Source organism: Equus asinus, chromosome 4 (genome assembly GCF_041296235.1).
Source record: "Equus asinus isolate D_3611 breed Donkey chromosome 4, EquAss-T2T_v2, whole genome shotgun sequence".
Classification (NCBI taxonomy): domain Eukaryota; kingdom Metazoa; phylum Chordata; class Mammalia; order Perissodactyla; family Equidae; genus Equus; species Equus asinus.
Window position 1 is genome coordinate 102,511,356 of NC_091793.1, and position 25,152 is coordinate 102,536,507.

The 25,152-nt window shown below is 38.0% G+C and overlaps 1 protein-coding gene across 9 annotated transcripts in view; it reads right to left on the bottom strand.

Moving 5' to 3' along the window:
• Positions 1-25,152, bottom strand: part of FAP (fibroblast activation protein alpha) — a 74,074-nt gene that overhangs the window by 5,585 nt on the left and 43,337 nt on the right. For 6 of the 9 annotated variants that reach the window (XM_014860158.3, XM_070507989.1, XM_044768813.2 and 3 more), the window contains 6 exons: positions 23,527-23,651; positions 19,251-19,298; positions 12,441-12,539; positions 11,924-11,993; positions 10,986-11,180; positions 6,052-6,106 (listed from right to left, as the gene is read on the bottom strand). In XM_014860158.3, coding sequence (XP_014715644.2) covers positions 6,052-6,106; positions 10,986-11,180; positions 11,924-11,993; positions 12,441-12,539; positions 19,251-19,298; positions 23,527-23,651 — 592 coding nt within the window. The remainder of the gene's footprint in view (positions 1-6,051; positions 6,107-10,985; positions 11,181-11,923; positions 11,994-12,440; positions 12,540-19,250; positions 19,299-23,526; positions 23,652-25,152) is intronic. The other 3 variants (XM_070507986.1, XM_070507992.1, XM_070507990.1) reach the window with 1 other exon arrangement.

Here is a 25,152-nt window from a genome sequence, read left to right on the forward strand (position 1 = left end):
CGAGAGCAAAGTAAGCCTGAGTCCTTTAGAAATGTCATTATTGTGTACAGTTTTATGGGAAAAGTATGTTCCTTGAAAATAGCAATTCTGGATCCTTATTCTCCACTCCTATGCCCCAGAACAGGAAATAGCATGAAGTGAAATTTAAAATGGAAAACATTTGCACGTAGTAAAAAGGTTTTTGAACGTTTCTGTTCAAAACCTTAGAAATTGTTTACCTGTATTGACTCAGTGATTAGATGACAGTGCTGTATCTAAATAAAATTCCCTGTTTTAAGGATGAGTACAAATTGTCTCTAGGAATTTGTAAGAGCAAAGCTAGTGTAGCAGCAGCACAACAAAAGAAAGTGTGCTTTAAATTCTCAGGCAGCTTAGAAAAGCTATTCCTATTGTAGAAGTGAAGAGAAAAAAAAAACCCTGAGTTGACTTTTTTCTGCTCTCCCATGGGTGGGGCTCTAAGGCAGAGTGGGTGGCTGCTGCAAGAAAAGAACCCACGGAGCAGATTGGCCATGAGAATTCTAGAATTTTGTCCTTTGCACTTAGATGCCTTGCCATTTTGTTTAAGTGAAGGATATCTTTAAAAACATTCTTAGAAGGGCACAGAATTTCAAGGGGTTTATGGAACACCCTTATGTGAGCCATAATGCACACTGAAACATTTTACCTCCAGGCCGTAATAACTAGCTAATGTTTGTATGGCCAAGGTTATTGCAATGTTCTTTAGAGTCCCACACAATCTGTCTCCCTTCTCCCACCTCAGACCTCCCCCTTCCTCACTGGTTGTCTTGATATTCTTTAAACTCTCCAAGCATGATCTGGCCCCAGGACTTTTGCAAATGCTGCCACCCTCTGCCCGCAACGCTCTTTCCCTAGAAATTGACATGGCTCACTTTCTCCCCATTTCAAGACTTGAGTCAAAAAAAAAAGTCTCATTTGTCTTCTAATCTAAATTGCATCAACCCTGCGTCAGGCTCCTTTCTTGTTCTGTTTTGTTTTGTTTTTCCCCATGGTACTTATCATCCTTTAACATCCTATACATTTTGCTTATTTTTCTTGCTTATTATCTTTCTCCCCAACCATTTCCACCTCCGTAAAGGTAGAGATTTTTATCTGTCTTCTTAATGAATGTATTCTCAGCACTAAGAATATGGCCTGAAACACAGGAGGGAATAGAATAAAAATTTGCTGAATATACAACTTTGCTATTAACTCATCTAATCTTCACAATGCCTTGGTGAGGAAATTATTGCTCATTTCATGATGAGGAAGGTAAGGCCCAGAGTGGACTGAGACTAGTTATGGAGTTAGTAACCAGCAGAGCTGAGACTGAAAACCGGGACACCTAACTCTACAACCCATGCCATTTCCTGAGTATTCCTACACTAGGGCAACCTCATCAGAGAAGTTCAGAGTCTAACACAGTCTCATTAGAGGTGCATTTGTCCTACTTTTATATCGCTGATCACACATAGCAATTTAAATTGCTTATAATTAGTCACTGGAAGAGAAAGGAACTAAGATTAAATCATGAACTAATGCTTATTCAACACCACCTGGCTAGGCCTATATCAACAAAGCAAAGCCCATAAATGAGGTTGTTATTCTAATAATTTAGGCAAAACCCCTGCTGCTCTTCAATTGTCAGAATAACTGCTTCAAGTTTTCTTTGCATAAACCAGGGTTTTGCAGCTTCAGCACTATTGACATTTTGGACTGGATAATTCTTTTTTGGGGGGGTTGTCCTGTGTATTGTGGGGTATTTAACAGCATCTCTGGTCTCTACTCACTAGGTGCCAGTAGCACACTCCCAGTTGTGACAACCAAAAATGTCTTGAGACATTGCTAAATGTCCCCTGAGGGGCAAAATTGCCCAGTTAAGAACCACTATCATAACAGACACTTCCTAGGCATGGTGCTGGGTGCAGAGTGGATATCTGATAAGCAGCTAAAAACAGGACTACTGGGCTTTGATTTGTGTGAGCCAGAAAAATAAAAGGATAAGATAAAAATGCCTCTTCTCCCCTTCTTAATCTGGATAAGGGAAGGAAATGTCGGGTTTGCTGCTTATTGACCAATTAACTACAAAAGAAATTGTGCAGTGAGCTATAGCATATTTTCCAGACCACTAAAGTGTCTAACACTTCATGGAAACAGATACTTCCTTCCCTGATATGGAACATAATAATAGCTAAATAACCCTCATGGTCATTCTAAGCATTGTCTTCTTTCCCATCTCCAATTTCCCATAGGTCCCTGCTTTTGAACTGGAAAAGAGCACTCAGAGCTATACCCTCTTCCTGTATCCTACTTCGCTGCCTAAATTCAGACCCTTGGTATATGTTGTCAGTATTACTGCTCTCCTAGCTCGTTGGCCCACTCCCTCCCCCTCCTCAGGCCATTCTTCCCCTTGCAGCCAAGAATATCTTTCTAAGACACCAATTCCACTCCCTAGTGACTTCAAGAGCACTTCTCAAAGAGGTATTCATGGAATCCAATACTTTTTGGTAACACTGTATTAAACAAAATTTAAGAGGATTCTTTACTATTCCTTCAAAGAGCCTATATATACTATTATATAGAATTCATGATTGACCAAATTATTATACCAGAGAATCTTTTCCTGAAAATTTCCTGGGACACATTTGGGGGAATGTTGACTTAAAGAATTAATTCAGTTTAAACAACATCATAGATCATGAGATGGCCAACTATTGTGTTAACCTTTGAGAAACAAGGCTTAAAAAAAGACAAAGTCCATTTCCTCAATGATCTTACATTCTCATGGGAGAAACCCATAGACAGACAAGATGTTAATTCTTGTAAGAGCAGTATAAAGAGCTATTGGAACACAAACCAAGTCACGTGTGAGTTGGATCTTAAGGAACAAGTATGAATTTTTCATTTTGGAGTGAGAAAGAGGTGGGAATGGAAGAAGAGGATGGATATTGCAGGTGCAGGGGACAGGATTTACAAAATCGTGGGAACAGAGAAGCACAGACATAAGTCAAATTATTCGCAAAGTGTGGGGAGAAGTGGAGAGAGATGAGCCTGGAAAAATAGGTTGCAGCCAGATTGCCAAAGGCCTTGCACGCAAGGAAATATGTTTGGGCACTAGGTTGAGGTCAATGTGTAGCTCTAGAAAATACATAAGTAGAAAAGCAACATGATAAGAATTGTGTTTTGGAACAATAACCACATTAACAACATTGGAGCTTATGAGGCCAAAGCAAGGAGGCTAGTTAAGAGACAATTGGAATAGTTAAACCAGTGGCACCCAACCTATGGTCCATGGACCAAAAGAATCAGCATTACCTGGGATCTTGTTAGAAATGCAAACCTGGAGTTATGAATTGGAATCTCTGATGGTAGGAACCTGGAAACTGTGTTTTAACAAGTTCTCCTGGTGATGCTTATGTGAGCTCAACTTTGAGAAGCACTGGTCTAAATTACATACGAAGAAACTTGAACTGAGGCAACATCAGTGGGGATGATGGGAACAGATTTAGGTGTTTGAAGGTAGAATTGCCAGTATTTACTAACCAACAGAATGTTGGAGTCAGGGAGCAGAGGAAATTGAAAATAGCTCTGAACTTACTAATTTGGGTGACTGGGTGTGTGGTGAGCTCCTTAATAAGATCCGGGCTTATTTAAAAGTAGACTATAACAAGTTTAGTTTGGGCAAGTTTAGGTTGAGGACCCTGTAAGACATTTGGGAGAGATGATCAGTAGGCATTTGAAATGTGGAGCTCAGAAGTGAGTGGGGGGCTAGAGGCAGGGATCTGGCAGTCATCATCATCTTTGTAACTATGTGGATTTCCCCAAGGAAGTAAAGAATAAAGAGAGTCAAGGCCAGACCCAGGAAAACACCAACATTTAAAGAATAAATGGAGTGTAATGATCATAGAGACACAGAAAAATGACAAGAGAAAATGTGTCACTGAGCCATGGACAAAGCCCACTCTCTCTTAAGTGCCCTAAAAGGCCTCCTGTTATCTGGCTACCTACCTACTCAGATTCATTTCTTACACTTTCCTCACCATACACCTTAAACTTATGAAGTTTCAGGCATTCCCAACCAACACAGAGCCCCCATGTACTCCACATTCTTTGTTCTCTCAGGGCCTGGGCAACGTTGTCTTCTCTCTGCCTGGAAGGTTGCATTACTAACCTATCTTCTCCAAGCTCAAATGCTACCTCATTTCTGAATCTCCCCTTAGCTCTCACAGATAGAATTAACCACTATTGTCCCTGGTCTTCTCCACAAGAAGTCACATCTCCCTTAACACATGGAACATTGCTGAGCAATTGCTTTTTCGCTCTACTGGAAGGTCAGAGCTATAACTTACTTTCTTTTCATTTCCTCAAGAACCTAAGGTAAGACCTAGTGAAGATCCAAGAAAAATTTACTACATAGATGAAAGAATGAATGAGTCAATGGTCAGATGGATGGATTAATAAATATGGATTAGTCTTAAACTCAAAGAACTAATAAAAACAGTATAGCATTAAGGTCTTTTTCCTTCAGGACCTTCTGGGTCCTCTTGATGATTTAGGGGCTACTTGAGTGTTGTATCCATTGGTAGTCCACTTATTATTTTTTTCTCCCACCCATGCTATCAGGGTTTACCTCACAATCACTGCCACGTTGGAAAGTAATCAATATAGGGGGCCTAATATACTATTTCTTCCAGAAGCATTTGCACAGACATGGTGAGAATCTCTCATTGAAGAATTTCAGACTGATATGAATGTATTTTTGGGTGATGAGTGGGTTCCTTAAATCATCCCACAGGGATGGTTCTCTACCAAACTAATACCTAGAATGTTCTATAAATGAAATTAAAAGTTCTACTTTACAGTTATTTCAAAGCCTGTACTAAAAGCAAAGTAAAGCTCTTAAGAGAAATGTTAATTACTATATGTAAGTGTTCAGCTTGAAATTTGAATCTTTCAAGGGTTTACTTTAGGAAATTTCATAAAAATGGATGGTAGGTCTTATCTGAAATATTTCACTATAAAAATATTTCATTTATTCTCACCCATTTGAATTCCATTCTGTTTAGATATTTAACATTTGATAGTTTTAAAAAGAACCAAATGGCTTGAAGTAACAACTTTCCACAAATTCATAACAGCTCTTCATCTGGTCACTGAGCTGAGTTGAGCCCAACCCTGCAGATTCCCTTCAATATTGGGTTTCGTTCCCTCCATCTTGTGCAGGCCGCTCTCAGAGAAAACAGCCAAGAAAAACAACCCAAGCACAAACGGCTGCAAATTGACTTGCAAATGTACAAATCCAGACCAAAAAGTGAAACAGGAAATCTTCTTTGAAGGGTAATTATCATAATTTATAATGGGCAAATCTAAACTCTTTCCAATATTTCTCTAAACTTTCCAATGACTTCATTGCCCGTGACAGATAAGTTTTGCCACGTCCTTTTAACGTGTAGTTTAAAAATCTGAACAGCTCCTCAAACCTGGGAAATTATCTCCATGACCTATAATTAAGACACTAATACTTCTCTCCAGTTAGCACAAATTAATATTAGGTTTGGTAAAATAACTTGGTTACCAAAAAAACCCCCAAAAGAATCAAAACAGCCAAGATATGACTGGGATAGGCTAGGTGCTAGGGAATTTATGCTTTGCAAGTTCCTGTAGTTTCAAACTTCAGCTTATCTTTTCACAAAAATGAAATTACAAAATATAAAATAGAAGACATATATTAACTCTGAAGTAACAAAGAAAATTAAACTTCTGATGAATATGGTTCAGTTCAATTTACTATAATCTAATACCAAAAAATTAAGTAAAAATGTATCAATTATGAATTAATTTGCTGTACAGAGAAGAAACTAAATAATTGAAAAAAAGGAACAAACACTTAGAACCACCACTTTAAAGCCAAGATTATCCAAATTGACTGTTTCCATTGACAGATTAAATTATGTTACAACATTAACATTTCATGAGAAACCTTATAAACGAACACTTTAGAAAATGATGATTGCTGAACTGAATAACAGGCATAAAACATATAAAACAACTCACCCAGCCCCATATGGCTATTCTTTTTTCATCAATGAAACCCATTTCTATGAATTTTCTAAAGTAAAAGAAACAAATTTTTAGAATTTTAAGTGTGTAAACATGACATTTACTTCATTACACAAGCATATTTAATCCAAAGATTTAATAGAAATGCTACATTTTCTTTGTTTAAACACATGCATAATAAGGCCACATGTACAAATAATTAAAAGAGTATTATCATGTTTTCTGCAGAGGATAAAAGGATCCTTTAGACTTCATTGTACATCTATTGAGTAGTTCTTTCAGAGCTGTAAGGTCACATGTCCTCATTGTGTGGGTTACTTGGGACTCAAATAGGTCAAGACACGGGCTCATAATAACACAAGAAGTAATAGCACCATGACTAAGACCAAATTCCCAAATCCTTGGCTTTTGGAAAAAAGGCATTTGTTGTTGCTGTTTTAAGTTTTATTAATTTCTTATGACTTGGCTTAGATGTTAATGATAATCACCAGTTCAGTTTTGGTCACATTCATCTGTGGAAAAATATCCATCCTCCTCCCATTTCATACTCAGGTACTCTCAGTTTATCAAGGTATGGACAATTATAGGTATCTTTTAGGATATGGACATGATTCATTTGAGCTCCATCATGGAAGAGCCTCCATTTGAAAACTATTTTGAAAATAAATCTCTCCTTGGGAGCAAGAGGCCATGGTAAAGGGCAGCTTTTAAAAAGTCCTCAGGGAAGCCCTCAGAAATGTAGCTTTGCAAAGTTGGTACAAAACAAGAATGTTTTAGGCTAATTTATTCCATGTCCCCTTGAGGGCTGGTGTTCTAGAGCATTGTGATTTATTTTGAGAATGGTTTGATAAAAACTCAAGAAACTCTCAGAGAAGCAGAAGCAGTGGAATTAAACAGCAAACTGGATGAGCCATTGTGGAGGCCTGGATGCAACACAAGGAGGAGAGGGGGAGACCAAAGTGGCACACGCGGCCCCAGAAAAATACCATTTTTTGTTCCCTTCAGTTGTCTTATGTCCTTTCTCATTCTCTGGAAGTAGGACGGAGTCATTTTCATTAGTGAATAATAGAGTTTCTTAAAGGATTTCACAGCAACCATTTTGCTCCTTGCATTGATTCAACAAGCACGTTTCCGATGCAGAGAGGAGTTGGGCCAATGCCCGGGACAAACAGATGGGAAGAAGCCCCGTCAGTCACAGCTTACCCGACACTGATTCTGAGGGACACTGAGGAGTCTAGAGGGAAGAAATGCAGTAGCGAATGGAAAGTCGCTACCTGTGTGGATGCTGTTCATGGTAAAGCAGAGACAGCATGCAGGAAAGTGTGGCATTTCTGCAATTCTTCCACAAACTTCAAAAACCAAATGAAAGAAGAGAAGGTTCACTTTCTTTGTTAAAAAAATCATCTTGCCACTAGTGCTTGAAGACAGTTCTGAGCCATAAAACCAATCGTGATTTTATGATCTCCCAGAAGCTAGCAATCATATTGCCTTGCATCTGGGGTAAAAGCAAATAACAGGTGATATATGGGAACAGGAAATTCTTAACAACTCCCTTCCTAGGTTTATTCTGAAAGGATGACATTTACGGGAAACGATAGTGCAATAGTTAACCTGGAAATGAAACATTAACACTTAATGTGGCAAGACTAGGTTAAAGGTTAGCTAGATAATCAGAGCATTTTGAGAACAACCAGGCTCTGTAAAATTTAACTCCAAATTCTGAAGAGCTTCCAGGAGGGTTATCAGAAATACTGTAGATAATGTGGTTAAATCAACAAAATGTTAGTAACAAATGAAAAAGCATGATTTTTGAATTTGGGAGGCTGGATTGAAGTTTACAACTTTTCTCTCATGAAAATGGCCCTAGACCAAAGGTTAGTTTGGAAGCCTAGTGATCAATTATTATTCTATTTTGGAAATATTCTTATTGATACCATGTATAACAGTATGATATGATATTTTTTCTTCATGTAATTCTTCCTTACCATTAACCCTCAGGTTATATAAAATTTCAAAATTGTGGGTATGTCAAAAATGCCAAATATACATCAAATGAGCAGAGTTGACTCTATAACTACTGAAGTTCTATGGGTCCCACAAATGTACTGTTTGCAGGGAAGCCTGAAGAAAGTAGGTCCCAGGTTCACTTATGCTTTGACCTCACAAGCAGCTCTGTAGAAGCATTCTCTTTTGCATAGCCAAAAATTGTGATGTTGTATGACTTTTCCCCCCACGCTTTGCTTTGTTTGAATCTATTTATTGACCCTGACTAGTATTTACTGGTGTTTCCAAATATATACGTATGATTTTCTTTTTGTATGTAAAAAATTTAGTCAGATCGCATTTTATAAGAGATTCAAGGGGACAAATTTCATTCTTTGGGGGGTATTTGAGGGCTACCATAGAGGCATTACAACCTCAATTCCCCAGGCCAGACATTCAGCGTCTGATTCCTAAAACACTTCTTGGGGAGACATGTGCTTGAATTATTCCCAGAATTATCATTATGAATCTATCCCTTTTAGCTTTTGTTTTCTCAAAGCATTAGGTTCCAAGGCTTTCTTTTCACTTTTGCAGAAAAATGATTTCAAGCAAAGTCAAGGCCAGCCCCAGCTAGCATCTCCACTGTTGTATGTGTGCTTTGCATGGACCACACGGCCGCCACTTGTTCACTAGGGTGTTTACTAAAAGTAACTAAAAGCAACGCTTTCTCAGAGTGCAGGTGGTTTGTCTACTTCGCAAAGATTGGGAGTGCACTGACAGTAGAAGTTGTAAATTACACAATTTTATACAGAGGGCATTGCAATCACATGTATTAATGTGGGACCAATTGCTGTTAAGTGGTTGAACAAATGAGTGAACATATGCCTGCTGTATAGCAGGAAGGTTTTCTTCAGGTTCAATCCTAAAAATGGCTGAGAGAAGTTGTAAAGCTAGCCGATTACCGCCTCTGGCCCATCTTCAATTCTAAACGCCAAAGACATTTATGCTATTGTGAAAATTGGTAGAATTTGTGGCTTCATGTCCTATGTGTTGAACATCAGAAATAACAACTTTTGTTAAGGGCTATACGTGGGTTTCAGGTTTAAATTTTCATTCCACCCAAGGAACATGTGAATAAGTGATCTGTTCTGTTTCTCGAGGTATTCTTAAATTTGAATGCTGCAGTTTTGGTGGTAAACAAATGCACAAAAATATAATGTATGTTTTTGTTATTGGTGTGCTGTGATTATGAGATGATGATGATAATGAGATTGTTTTTTAACCAATGCCAAAACAAACCACTTTTTAGCTCTACCAACTTTGGAAAAGACCGAATTGAATTACAAATGAGGCATAATTTACATCTCTGTCTTTGATGTCGTCCCAGGATTACCTGTCCTTGGGTTTATTGGATGGTTTAAATACAGAGATGTGACCCACAGTGCTGAAAAAAAAAAAACCAAAACACGAAATTCCTTAAAGAATTAAGTCTATCATGCTCACAATTGTGTTCATATTCCCATTAAGGCACACTACAGTCTTCATATGAGATCTCTTGGTGGACTTTTTCTTTGAATTATCTCTTCTATGTCTCTCTGTCAGGCAGAAGACTCCCCCAAACAAGTTGGCAGTAGAAAGGCCAAAAATTTGCATCAGTAAGAAAGATGGAGCCTCCTAGAAGTTATGTGTGGGTGATCTCAATTTGTGGTTTCATGTCCTACATATCTGTCACTACAGATCTTCTCATGTTGTATAATAATCTATAAATATGTCAGATTTCCCTCAAATAGGCTTTGTTTTTAATCGAATATTTTGTGTTTAAGTGTGTGTATATTACTGCTCAAAGAATGGAAGAAAAATTTGAAAACACATGGGTTGTGATTACTTTTCCATTTTTAAAAATAATTACTTGTGAGTCTAAACTCTTCTGTTTTAATTAGAGGTAAAAATACAGAAAAGCGTTGTCTAGGCCTGGCTCCTAGTTGTTGAATACGATCTGTGTTGTGTATGCTGCATTGAAATCAATAACTAGTAATACTATTAAATGACATTAAGATGATAAAAGAAATGTACTAATGAATTTTCTAAATTGCTCTTTGTTGTGAAACAGTGTTTGACCTTTAGCTGTCATGCATGTATAGACATTCATGACTAAGAGTGCAATTGGCCCCATTTATAAACTACCATTCTCTAACTTCACCTATTCATACCATAATAACAGAAACCCAATAACTATAGAGAAATATCCAGAAGAATCCTGTGCAGTTTTTCCAAATAAGCAATGATTTTGGTGATTACATTCCTTACGTTTTAGGAAAAAAGGACTGAGCCATAAATTGTGATTGAGAATGTAGTTGAGAAGAAGAACTCAGGTTATGAATCTGTCTTTCCTCCTCTAAATGTTTTCATAATATAATTTCTATCATGTAAGATGAATTTTTTGTTAATGAAAATAGGAAAACATTTTCATGCTAAAATAGCTGAACTTCAGAGCTAGTTTAATTACAAATTAATGTCTAACATCTATAAATATACAGTGCTGACAAGATCTTGAGCCATTTCTAAATTTAAAGGTCAAATCCACAATGCTTCAGCAAGTTCAGATGTTTGGGCTCCTACAGACCATCCCTAGAGTTATACAAATTTTTCTGGTAATTATGAACCATGTTAATAAGTGAAAAAATATTAGAAAGACTAAAATATCGAAAGAGTATTTGCCATTTATCACTTTAAATCATTTTATAAGAATTTATTAGCTCTCTTCCATTATTCCATGAATAATATTTTTCTCATGGGCAAAAATATCCCTTTAAGATTAATGATAGCTTTGGACGAAGTTAGGTAAATAGACAAAAAGATTTAAGTCGTTAAGGATGGATAAACCCAATAGTGACTGTGTGACTTTTGTTGCATGTCAATTTCTGTTTGAATGACAAAGCGCTCACCTGACAGCTGTGATCTGGTCCTCAACTTCATAAACACCCAGCTTTCGATACACTGCGTACAGGAGTTTGTCACCTTGGAAAGCCGTTCCTCGACCATCCACCAAGGCGATGACTATCCCTTCCTTACTTGCAAGATAAGATATCCAACTAATAGCGAATATAGACCTTACGCTCTGACTGCAGGGACCACCATACCTAAAGGAAAAAAATATACATAGAATCTCTTATTCCTTTGTAAAACTCAACTTCCCATCATGGCCAAGAATTGCCTTTAGTATTTCTTCATACATTTATATGATAAAATTTCAATAACAGTGGCATTAGAACTGGCTCAAAATCAAGAGAGGACCAGGCTTTTCCCAGAGGTTTGCTACAAGGAAGTTGTTTTGGGACACAGCCTCTCTTATTCCCCAAAACGGATACATCTAGGGTTGGCATTTCAAGGAATATGTGTGGGTTTTTCGTCATTTCTGCCACCTGCCACTTGCTAAAAGCAGGCATAAGATATACTAAAAAAAATTCATGGTGTTTTAAGCAAATTGTGTGTAGGTCAGCACTGATTTTGGGTGTGATTCCACTAAATGTATTCCATTGCCTTATTTCATTTCTAACTCAATTACATAAGATGTTAAGATGATTTACAATATTTTTTTGGCTGCAATTTCTCTATCTCAAAGGTATTCTGACACATTCGGCAATTTGCCATACAAAGGAAATTTAACACAGCAAAGGCAAGCAAGTCCATCTAAAATCTCAAAACTTCCTCAATCTATTTTAAATAGCCATATTTTATTTACTCTGATTAGTTGAGGAATATATAAAAACAGCATCAATAGGAACTGTTACCAAGGAGAATGGTTTATTCTATCTCATAAATGTGTATTTAATTCAACATATTTTCAGTAAATAGTTCTTACACACAAGAAAATACTACATACACTTGAATTAGTAAGGGATACTTCTTCGATTTGTCAAATTGAGGAGGAAGAATCATCTTGTACCATAAAGCTAGGGAAAAAAAGGAGAAAAGTCATTCCACTAGATTGATAGCATCATTTATTTTCTTTAATAATAGAACATAAAACAAATTCATAACTAGCAAGTTAAGAATCAAGAATGTGTTTCAAATTGATTTTTATTACGTATTTTTGTCTAATTTCAAATTATTACAAATCTTGAATTATTGCTTTTCTAGAAGCACACATTCTAAAATTAAAATTAGACTAGCTCTTTTAAAAAAAATATCAGTGTTGAAATGGAGCTACAGAAAAGTATAGGATCAATCCTATTCATAAACATATTAATGGTATTTTGTGAAACTCTACTATTATGGTAAGATTGTTTGAAAATTATAGGATTTGGACTTAAATATTTACCATCTAACTTTTTTTTAAAAAAAGTAAGATAAATGTTCAGCTTCATATCTATAAATAAGAAGTTTTTAAAAGATCTTACTAATTTCATCCACTTCAAGTTTCTTAATTTCCTCTTTAGGCAGCTTGATATTTTTCAAAGCATTTTCCAATTCCTTGTTTTCTTCCAGGATTTTAATTTCTTAAAAAAGGAAAATGTTCATTTTTAATTAATTTCCATAAGAAAATTCCTTTCTTAAAATTCCTTTGGCTTTAATATGGATGAAACTGAATCTCTGCAAGGATTGCTAAGGAGTTTCACATTGACAAGCATATTTTTAAGTCTAGCCTTTAAAGCAAGTATGAGCTTATGAAAGACATCAATCATTGCTGCCTAAACTGTTCCTTACAGCATCAAAACAGAATCATCAAAGCAACAATGTTTATTCAGCCACATTTTCCCATCGCCAACTTTTATTTTTTAATGTAAAGCTATAATCTGAGTAGGTGACATTTTTTGTCATCTACTAAAAAAAAAGTAATAGAAGTAAAATCTATTTTGCTAAAATATCAACTTTAAAATAATTATGTACTTACAAAGTTTTTTAATAAATTTTCAATGTGGGAAGTCAATTATCATTTTCTAAAATTTTTTTTATATCTATTTCTTTCTTAACATTTTGCTGTTGCACTTGGTTAATATAAGATATTCTTTCTTTTTTGGAGGGGGCAGTTGAATTGCTGTGCATCCTGTTCCTTCAAATCCTTTCTCTCATGGCTATAATTAACAAGACAGGAAACAATAAGTGTTGGAGAGGATGTGGAAAGAAGGGAACCCTCATATACTGCTGGTGGGAGTGCAAACTGGTGCAGCCACTGTGGAAAACAGTATGGAGATTCCTCAAAAAATTAAGAATAGAACTACCATATGATCCAGCTATTCCACTGCTGGGTATTTTTCCAAAGAACATGAAAACATAAATGCATAAAGATATATTCACCCCTATGTTCATTGCAGCATTATTCACAATAGCCAAGACTTGGAAGCAACCTAGGTGCCCATCAAGAGATGAATGCATAAAGAAGATGTGACATATATACACAATGGAATATTACTCAGCCATAAGAAATGATGAAATCCAGCCATTTGTGACAACATGAATGGACCTTAAGGGTATTATGCTAAGCAAAATAAGTCAGAGGGAGAAAGTCAAATACCATATGATCTCACTTATAAGTAGAAGATAAAAACAATGACAAACAAACAAATAGAAACAGAGATTGGATTGATGGTTACCACAGGGGAAGAGGAGAGGGAGAAAGGCAAAAGGGGTGATTAGGCACAAGTATGTGGTGATGGATAGCAATTAGTCTTTGAGTGGTGAACATGCTGTAATCTACATAGAAATTGAAATATATAACGATGTACACCTGAAATTTGTATAATGTTATAAACCAATTTAATGCAATTAAAAAAAATCCTTTCTCTCATGGTAGTTATATATCTTAGCAAAACAAGAATATATACACACTATGATCTCTTTTTGTCTTTTACCTTAAAAGATCTTCTAAAAAATTGCTATTTATATGCGAGCTCAGTTATGTTTCACACTTTAATCTTTGAAAATGAACAAATCCATTAATCTCCTGATGCTGTAGATTGGTGGTATATACAAATAAGTTTCTAGCAATGGAGAGCTTTTTGTAAACTTTATTTTGAACTAGAATTGACACCAGGCTTCTTCTAGGGAAAAGACAGGCTTTCAAATAATACGTGGAGTTTTTACCTTTATTTTGAAAAGAGAGTCTGGATGACTTCTGAGATATGGCAACTTCTACAAAAGACATCCTGTGGACTTCTTGTTTTTGTGCCTTTTTAAAAAGTAGTCTTTGAAGATAGGGAACTGGAGGAGTACTTGTAACTACACTAAGTTTGCCAAACCACTTCCCTTGTAACTCTCAGTTTTCATATACTCATGGCATTTTGCTCCAACATGTTATATTTAATCTTAGAACAAGTATAGATGTTTTGGTACGAGTTGTATAAGATACATAATAAATTTCATTTTAACTTTGGATAATCCATCAGGAAAGAGATACTTGTGACATCTTAAAAATTAAAACCAAAAAAATAAAATGAATACACAATTCTAAGTACAATGGAGCCAGCTCTTCATTCTCCTTGTGTGGGTTCTGTATGCGGAGCTATCACCGGATAAAGGGAGTCCTATGGAGAGCAAGCACAGAGTGGCTGCATTATTTACTTATTAGGTACTATTTTTATCATTTTACTAACAGGTACTGAAAGTCCGAGACAAAGTACAGGTGGTGTCAGATTGGTTTGACTTTGACTCCTTTTCCATTCTGTTCCTAGCTATTGAACTTTTCTGATTCATGAATTGCTGAAATGTCAAATTAAATTTAAAGCTTACTAGAGCTTCTACATTTTTTTCTGGATGATAAGTGGGCAACCTTCCCACCCTTGGAGCAAAATGGATTTTCACAGGGTTGTGTGGAGAGGAAGGGGTAGCAATTGCATTATGTGACTTTGCATCAAAAGTCTATGACGAGGGCCTGGCCTGGGGAGAATAGTAGTTAAGTTCTTGTGGTCTGCTTCGGCAGCCCAGGGTTCCCTCGTTCCAATCCTGGGCACAGACCTACACATTGCTCATCAAGCCATGCTGTGGCAGCATCCCACATGGAAGAACTAGAAGGACTTGCTACTAAGATATAGAACTATGTACTGGGGCTTTGGGGAGAAAGAAAAAAAGAGGAAGATTGGCAACAGATGTTAGCTCAGGGCCAATCTTCCTCACAAAAACAACAAAAACCCCCCAAAAAACAAAACGCATACTTTAAAGTCTGTGACCTGGCAAAGGAGCGCTCAGTCCAGATTGCACCTTTAATGTTCTTTCACTCATCATTGTATACGAAGTACCCAGCATACTCAGTACCTAGTAACTGACATGTAGTACATGTTCTCTCTTTATCTGTAGACTCTTCATTTTGATGACATCAAGTGGTAATGAAGATGGATCATGTGTGAGATTTTTGTTTAAATCATATTAACCACAATGGATTGCTCATTAATTAAATTATGTGAAGAATCTGTGGAAAAGCTGATAAATGATATCAATGAGTTGGGTAATTTTAATGAGCACCTACTGTGCCTAAAGTGACTAAGCCTCAACTGACACTCCATGTCAAGTTCTCCTGGGTTTCCATAGCATCCAGTGCAAGTACTATCTGTTATTTTCAAATGACCTCACCCCATTTTGCAGAGAAAATGAAGTCATGGCACTATTTTCTGCAACGTCTACAAACTTTCCTACAATTACGTAGTTAATTTCTTTATTCCCTCTCATCACAATGCAAGAAATTAATCCTCACCTGTTTCTGGAATGCATCTTTTCCCAGCTTCTCAATGACCTCTCTCCTTTATGTCTTCAACCCCTTTTGGTCTCCTAATTTCTTCCATCAGCATTTGCCATGCTCACACATTCATCATCTTTCAAAACCAAAATTAAATATCTACCAATCCCTTCAAGCCATCCTACCTCTTTCCTCCTCTCATTAGCCAGACCTGTTGAAAATACCATCTCTTTTTATTTACCTCCTATGCAGGCCTTAATTTACTGCAATCTGGCTTCCACCTCCACTGCTCCACTGAAACTGCTCTGTCTGAGGTAATGCTAATGCTTATCTCCTTATTGCTAAATCCATTGATTTAGAGAAGGTCTGCCTTCATTCTCTGCAGCACTTGACACAGATGAGAATGCCCTCTCTCTTGAGATCCTCTCCTCCCCGCCTTCCATGACGCCATACTCTCAAGGTTTGTCCTCCTCCCTCTGTTCCCTCTTGGTCTCCTTTACAGGCTCATTTTTCTCTTTCTATTTCTCATGTTGGTGTTCCACACAGTTTTTTTAATTGAGGTATAATTTATATATAACATTATATTAGTTTCAGGTGTACAAGGTAATGATTTGATATTTATATATATTGTGAAATGATCATTGCAATGTCTAGTTTACATCCATCACCATACAATTTTTTTTCCTTGTGATGAGAATGTTTAAGGTCTACTCTATAGCAACTTTCAAATATACAATATAATATTAACTATAGCTACCATGCTGTACTTTATAGTCTCATGACTTATTTATTTTATAAATGGAAGGTCATACCTTTTGACCTCCTTCATCCATTTCGCCCACCACCTGGCCCTCTTGCTCTGGCAAACACCAATCTGTTCTCTGCATCTATGAGCTCTGTAGTTTTTGTTGTTTTTTAGAATCCACATATAAGTGAGATCATAAAGTATTTTTCTTTCTCTGCCTGACTTATTTCACTTACCATAATGCATTCAAGGTCCATCCATGTTCTCATGAATGGCAGGATTTCAATCTTTCTTATGGCCAAATAATATTCCTTTGTATATTTATATATACCACATTTTCTTTATCCATTCAGCCATCTGTGGACACTTAGACTGTTTCCATGTGTTGGCTATTGTAAATAATGCTGTAATGAACATGGGAGTGCACATATCTTTTGGAATTAGTGTTTTTGTTTTCTTTGGATAAACAACCAGAAGTGGAATTGCTGGATCACATGATAGTTCTATTTTTATTTTTTTGAGGAACCTTCAAACTGTTTTCCATAGTGGCTGCACCAATTTACATTCCCACCAACAGTGCACAAGTGTTCCCTTTTCTCCATCTCCTTGCCAACACTTGTTATTTCTTGTCTTTTTGGTAATCACACAGTTTTATTCTGGGCTTACTCTCCATCACCCCCACCCACCCTCATTTTTCCCACTCTGCTATCTCACTCACTTCCATGGCCTTAGTAACCATGTAGTCCATAAACAAGTGACTTCTTGACCATCATCTTCAGTCCAAACCAATCCTCAAACATCCATATCTAAAACTATATCACTCCAGGACAGCTCTCCTTGGATATCTCATCAGTATGTCAAACTCAACATCCAAAACAAAATTCATCATCTCCCCCAAAACCTTCGTTCCACAGTGAATCCCATCCTTCAGTAAAAAGCATCAATATGAACCCACTTGACCAAGTCAGACATCCAAGCAGCATCCATCCCTCCCTCATATTTATGAAACTCCAGTTTGATGTAGCTATCATCATTTCCCAATCCAAGAAACCCAGAGAAGGTGCCCTGTCTACGTGCTTTCATGCCCTATTTCCTCTATCTTAATACTTTACCCCACTGCATTGGCACTGCCCATTCACATGTTTGCTTCCCCCACTGATCTATAATCTCTTTGAGGACACAGACAATGTCTAACCCAGTATCTGCTGATTTTAAGGATCTAGTATCCAGCATAGTGGCTGACTTCATGTGGTAGGTGCTCAATAAGTATTCATTGAATGAAGATTGCTGGCATCAAATGCAATGGAAAATGGGTGAAAATACTACAAATAAATAGAAAACATAGAATCTGCTCTAAAAAGCAGCTCAAAACTTACGTCTAGGCATTTATGAAAAATACAGATCCCCTAGCCCAATTTAAGATCTACTGAACTGGAATCTCTGGGGAGGGCCTGAGAATATGTATTTATAATAAACACCTCCCGAGAATTCACCATCAGGCAAGTTTGCAAAACTGTGCTCTAAGAGAATCTGTAGTCTATTTCGCAAGGTAGAAAACATATAAATACAAATGACATATATGAGAGTGACATGAACACTGCACCTGTTTTGTAAGTACTGGGTGAACTAATAAAGCTTCATAAGCAGTACAAAAATTGGTATCTGGCAGGAATATGAGAAGGACAGTAAGAAAGTGGAAATTCATGCTATAGGAAAAGGACAGCTGACCTTTACTTTGCAGTCTTGATAAAATGGGAGTTATAGATTTATGGTGATTTCCATTAAAACAAAAACTTACAGATTTGAAAGTAGTACTGCTTTAAAATTTCTCTCCCTGAAGGTTGGGATGAGCCAAATTGAGAAATACAATCTGTTATTCTTAAAAGTGTTTCATCATCAGACACAAGGTAAAAAAACCCTTCAAAATGAAACCAAATTCACGGTCCCATTATTAAAATGTCTGTCCTGTCCAGAGCTCCTGAACTGACTCTATTTTTCCTCATTACCTTATTTTCACTTCCACTTGAGCCATTGAGCTGGCAGACAAACTAATCCCAAAGCAGTCTCTTGAATTGTCACCAAAGCTGTCCAGGGATGATCGAGTGCTGGAGTCCCTCATTGTCCCTAGTCTCTGTCAACTTCAACCCTCTAATGTTGTTTAATAGTAAATCAAAAGATAGAGAACCTCAGGAAGAGTATCAGGGCAATTATATACTTGGACAACTCTCTCGAGAGCAAAAACAGTTGTCTTTGAGCTGTGAACTATTTTGAACCAATATCGCAAATATGGGATGGAGGGCTGCCTCAACAGCAGTTGAAAATGGAAACAACCTCCAAATTTCAGGGCTTTCATACGTGGCAATAGTGTGATGTAGCTGTTAAAACACAAAAGCTAGCGTGAACTGAAGTTATATCTGGAATTTGTCTCCAGTTTGGGATGTTACAAAAAAACAGGAATTCTTACTTGGGAGGGAGGTTGTACTAAATATCCTGAGTTTCCCTCTGATTCTAGGCTTCTGTGTTTTTTATAAGGCTGATTAGGGAAGATAAGTTTAATCCCTCTACTAAAACTCATCTGCGATACACCAGGTTCTTATCGCAAATAATTATTGAATTTCACATGATTGGGTTTGATTCAAAGAATACCCAAATCTGTATAATAATAAGCTATGATGATGGAGTCCATCGTAATTCTCCCTGTTGGTCTGGGGAAACAGTCTCGCTTCCTCTAGTGTAGTGTCACTGAGAGGTCAGGATTTCTTTAGACAAGACAACAGCATGCAAGAGAGAGAGTACCTTGATCTGTTCTGCCATCGTGAAGGGTGGAAATGGGGAGGCCTGGGCCTGTGCACAGGATGAAAACAAACACGTGGCTTAGTTTTAAAATAACATAGTTTACAATAAGAACTGCTGGTAGTATTTGTGATTAGTGTCAAACTCAAGTACATCTTTTAATTCTGCAGCTATATTGTTCCCATAGAGAAGTAAACATCACCTTTTAAGTTACATTTAAACAACACGTGGTCTCAGATCCCAATCAAAGAACAAATATGAGAGAGGAGATACTTGTGCACTTTTCCAAGAGTGCTCCTGAACAGTCAGGATCTAATTACACAAATGGACCCCAGAAACTTCAGTGATAAATGGGATAAATGGGGCATCTTCTGGGAAGATGTCATGCTATTCGAGCCAGTTTTAGCTGCAACATTATTAGCAAATAACCTTCACTGGTACCAAGATTGTATTTTTAATCTGGCTTCTTGGTTCAATGCTCAGTTTATTTTGGTAGGTAGAACCCAACATCTTTTTTTTGCTGTAATTAATATATGCAGAAGCAAATTTATATAGAATATGTTGCCTGTTCAAATATTCTGTGGCAGGTCACATTGCCCCCCAAAAACAGACCCAGAAGGAGTTTTGTGGGGCCAAAGTTTACCTGGGGTGGGTATTAGGATGCACACTTGTGGGAGAAGGAGAGGAAGGGTGGGGCAGCAAAGGCAGGGGGGCCTCTGCACAGTCACAGCACAGGCCTCCGCAAACGCCACAGGGAGCTCTGGAGCTAGACAAGCTGCAGAATTGTCTTGCATGGGACCAACAGGGCCAGCTTTTATAGTCCAGAATGGAACGGTCATTGGATGTGGCCTGGGATAAGAATAATCTCATGAAGGGGTGCTCAGCTGTGAACTGTCAGCCACCAGCACTCTCAGCAGCTGGAGAAATGAGTGATTCAGTCCTGAAGGTAGAGGGTCTGGGTGGCATACTGGTGTCCACTATATATTCCAACACGGAATTCAGGGTCTCTGTGCAGAAACTGATTGTTTTAACAAATCTACAATCAAACACTAATTATCTATCACTTGAACTATAGATTAAAATGATACCTGGAAATGCACTTTTTTTTCCAGGGAAGATTAGCCCTGAGCTAGTATCTGCCAATCCCCCTCTTTTTCCTGAGGAAGACTGGCCCTGAGCTATGCCCATCTTTCTCTACTTTATATGTGGGACGCCTGCCACAGCATGGCTTGCCACGCGGTGCCATGTCTGCACCTGGGATCCAAACCAGCGAACCCCGGGTCGCTGAAGTAGAACATGTGCGCTTAACCTCTGCGCCACCGGGCCGGCCCCTGTAAGTATACTTTCAAAGGATAAATTTGCTCAGGTAGTCAATGACTTAGAGTAGCAAACACGGAGGGTGGGAGTGAGATGTTCATCTGCGCTCGTGATGCTTCCTTCTATGTGGAGGGAGTGTCCTTAGCGTAGCACCCTTGGTCCCAAGCAAATGGAAAGGGAATGACCTTTTTGGTGAGTTCTGGGTGTGAGAAGCTCTTTCTGCCTCATTCCTGGCATCTTTCTCCCTGCAGAGAACATGCTTTTGATCTGCTTTTCAGTGATGCGTGACAGTGCCAGGCCCCATGGGGAAAGCCAGTGGCAGTCCACTTATACCCATATTTGTGTGAATAATTGTCATTCTGGGGTGCAGTATTAGGAAGCCACACCTTAGCCACATTCTCCAGCTCACCTTGGTAGATAATAAAACTAATCTTATGATTTCCTGCCTGGCTTCTCAGTACAACTGGGAGGGAGGAGAAGGGATATTATTTATTAGGCTCCCTCAAAAACCAGCAGTTCTTTATTGTTTGCATTCTCAAAATTTTATGCGATTTAATTTCAGAGATTTTCAGTTTGGCCAGCTTTTCTTCAAAGTTATTATAAGGGAAAGCACATATCACATTTTTGGTCAGAATGCAAGGAAATGAGACATGAGTCTGCATTTCTAGACTTCAGTCAATCAGCATCCACTCTATGGAATTTTCATGGATGTACAATTCCAGTAGTGACAATTGGCATATCTTTTTTGCCCAAACTATGAGACAAACTAATGACTGACCACCATTGACACAGCTGCCTGAGGACGTGGTCCTACTGGGATAAGCATCAATTACATAGAGTCCCTCCTCTGCATTGCTTTCGTTCCATAGCATCATCAATATCTTTTTACCTATTTTAATTCTATTATCTGAGATTTACTTACCCTCTCTCTTGGAGAGTTTGAAGTTACATAATGAGGCTTTACTCTTAGTCCCAAAGGGAAAGATTTCAAGGTTTTTCCTATGATGGCTCAGTGACTCATTTTACTGGAGCTTCAAAAACACCAGACGATGTGCTGCTTCCCACACAGTGTATTTTTTGCTAAATGGGAAATTACCATACTGCCGAGGAAAAGCGAGTGTGGAAAAGTCAGGCGATTCAAGTTCTAGAAAGGACTTTTCCACCAACTTTTGATGAGAGCTTAATCTTTGCTCACTTTTCTCTTTAGTGGGCACTTAGGCTCAAGTAGATATTAGGAAGACAAAGGGATATAAAAAGTGGTATAGTGCCTTCAAAAAGCGTTAAAGGATTGTACAAATGCAGAATGCCGGTAAATATACATATAAATACAAGTATGTAAATGTAGGGTCACTGATGTCTTTGCAGTATATATATCAGCACAAAAATGAGTTTTTTGGTAGCCTTTGCAAAAGGCAGCAAAACTTTGATCTTGTCTAGTACCTATGTTCATTCAGCAAACTTTCAATGTTTATTATGCATTAGCCTTATGATTATAAAGATTAAAAGAAAGTAGCCTCTGCCTTCAAGAGAGAAAGACAACCAGAAGATTCAGTACAGTTAGTTCAATAACACTACTTTCCGGGCACGTAAGCTTTCAATATATCCTGCAGAAATACATAGCGTGGGTTGAAAAATGTTGCACATAACTTGAGAGGGACATTTAACATATACCTTTAAATGCCATAACCACAATCAGCACATACGGTCATGAACAACAAACAATCTTTTGATTTTTCATAAATGCCACTGACCAAACATTTTGGGAAGGCGTTGTATCAAACTGACATCTTGTGTCCATTTTGATGGGAGCATTTGGGTTAAAATGCTTAGTCATTTCTACATAATCAAATGAGCTCAGGTTCTGGGGCCAGGTGACTGGACCTAGGGAAGTGGCATGTCAGGGTGGCCTTCCTTCTGGGAAGTAAAGGGAACCCCAGGGTCCTCTGCAACTGAGTGGGGATCTCAGTCAGTCAGATTCCATTTATTCTCTAAGCCGCCCACCTCCATGTGGAGAATTGATACCAGAAAGAGGAGAGTGGCATACATTTTGTTATAACCCCTTCTGTTTTCTGAACTTCATCAGGGAAACTCAGGGATTAACCAGGGGGACAGGACAGAGAATGAAAGGGTAATTATTTTCCAAGTCAGTTTTCCAAATCCTCATGATGACTACCAAGACCCCAACATACCTCATGATCTACTGATCGCCTAACGTAGCCTGTTTTATTGCATGCCACTTGTTCAAGATGTAGATAAAATGTTATGCGTAAAGTAAAATAATTTCGATAGAAATTATTCACCAAATTATTCACACATGGCCTAAATAGCTAGGAAATGTTTAGTCTATTTTATTACCTATTTTTTTATTTGAATGAATTACTTATTGTTTTCCATTTTAGAAAGGACATACTAGGTGACAAAAGTTCATTTTCCACCCCCATTGAAGCTGCAGTTCAAAGAGTTATTAGCCTGCAAGGAAAGGAGCTCAGGTTTCTAGGCCTTTGTTCTTTCCCTTGGCTGTAGGAGATGGACATTTCTTCGGTAAAATGGGGCTGAAGTCCAGCAATCATTTTATCAGAGAACACTTGTTTTTATGATATTGTTTGAATCCTGCTGTGGATAGCTGGTAGATAGTGTTTGCATACCACGTCATGGTGCAGTGGTACGTGGTAGGTAAAGAGCTCAGGGTTTACCGTAAACGACCCTTATTGCCATCCTGGCTCTGATGCTTACCAGCAGTGTGGACATTTGCAAGCTACTCTGTTTCCTCAACTGCAAAAAGGGAGATAATGATGTTTTCTTATCTTCCTTTCATTTTTTCCCCATAAGCCTTAGATAAGATAAGATCCTCACATATAACAAGGACTGAATAATCTGTAGCTAAGGATTGATCAGATGGCAGTAACAAGGATGACGACAGTGGCAGTGGGATGGTAGAACTTGTGCTAGGGGCATGACCTACCATAGCAGACGAGTGCGTAGTACTTGGCGTAGTCACTGAAACTTGCTGTGTAATATTGGCACCTTTCTTTCCTTAGATGGCAAGTGACGCACTTCTTTCTTGGAGGATAGCCTCCAATGCTAATTCTAGAGGAAAATGAAAATAAAACCAAGCTGAAATTTTGAGATTGTACTTATCAAAATGTAGTACTCCATGTAAAATGACTAATTTACATATTGACATCAAACCCACTTTATTTTTCTGTTGCCAATATCGCTTAAAGTAAAGGGGAATCGTAGTATTTTGATGTAGCCTGATTTTCAATCCATCTTTGCCTGAAGAGGCACAAACCTTGAAGGGAGGCCCTTTGTGTTTTCCTGGGGTGGGAGAAATATCTAACACCTTGAATGGGAGTGAGGTAGTCACTTCCTATAGCCATTACTCTTACACTTTACCAATTTTATCAGAGAATGCATAGTTCTTCATTGTCCCATTGCTCTTTTTGTGCTCCCACAGCAAAACATACAAGGAAAATCTAGCCATTTCACCAAGAAAGGAGAAGGAGAAATTACTAATAAGCAAATTGGAAATAAGAAACCACAGTTCTATGTGGCTACTGTGTCTTTCATTCCTTGTGGCGGGAAATTTGGGCTCACGGGATCTCTTCTTGGGAATGCTCCCTCCACACATTCCTGCACAAGCCAACCTGCACCTCCCATGTTGCCCCCTCTCTCCCCAGCAGAGCCGTCTGTGTGGCTCCTGAACAGAGTGATTGGTTTAATACATAGACTCCGGGACCTTTCCCCAAACCCTCAGAATCAGAATCTCATCTGGGGCAGACTACGTGGTATTGAGCCAGGATAGGGGCAGGCTTGGAGCCCTGTTGTGGCTGGTAAAGTTACCTGTGGCCACCGCAGTATTTCTTCTGTGGCTGCCCCTGACCTTGCCTCGGGCATGGTAGAGGGTAGCAGAGAGGGATTCTCCCAAACAGGTAAGGAGCCATGATCCAGAGGGAACAGAGGAACGCAGCAAGGGGAAATTTATTTTCTCTACTACAGTTGTATTCATGTTCACATTTTGATGTGATCTTGGAAACATTAGGTAGGCAGTTAAAAGTAAGGAGGTGAGGTCAGCATGCCTAGGTACAAATCTGGACTCCAACAATATCACCTGCCTCATAGAGTTGTGGGGATTAAATGAAATTACATATGTAAAGCAGATAAAAAGGTGCTTGGCATATAGTACACTACCATTGTTTTTATTTCTACATCCAGAAGGGGCTGTTGAGGGCATCTTTCCCGTCACCAAGTGAACCACTGACTGACTTAAACACTAATTTAGAAACAGAGATGAGTTACTTCCAATCATAATAGACTTAAGCCAAAGTGAGCCATATTACAAGAAATCACACATTATGGGGAAAAAATACAATGCTTGGTACACAGTAGGTACTGAATAAATGTGTGTTAAGTGAATGAATGTCCTTAATTGCCTCTAAATTTAGTTCAAGGATTTAGTTTCATATTTGCATCAGCACTAGAATTTCTTGGTTTTTGTTTTTGAAATGAACATTTTGAGTTGGCCAATATTTGGGGGGTGGATATTTTTTATACTGATGTAGTGTACAATACTCTCTGAATGTTTTAT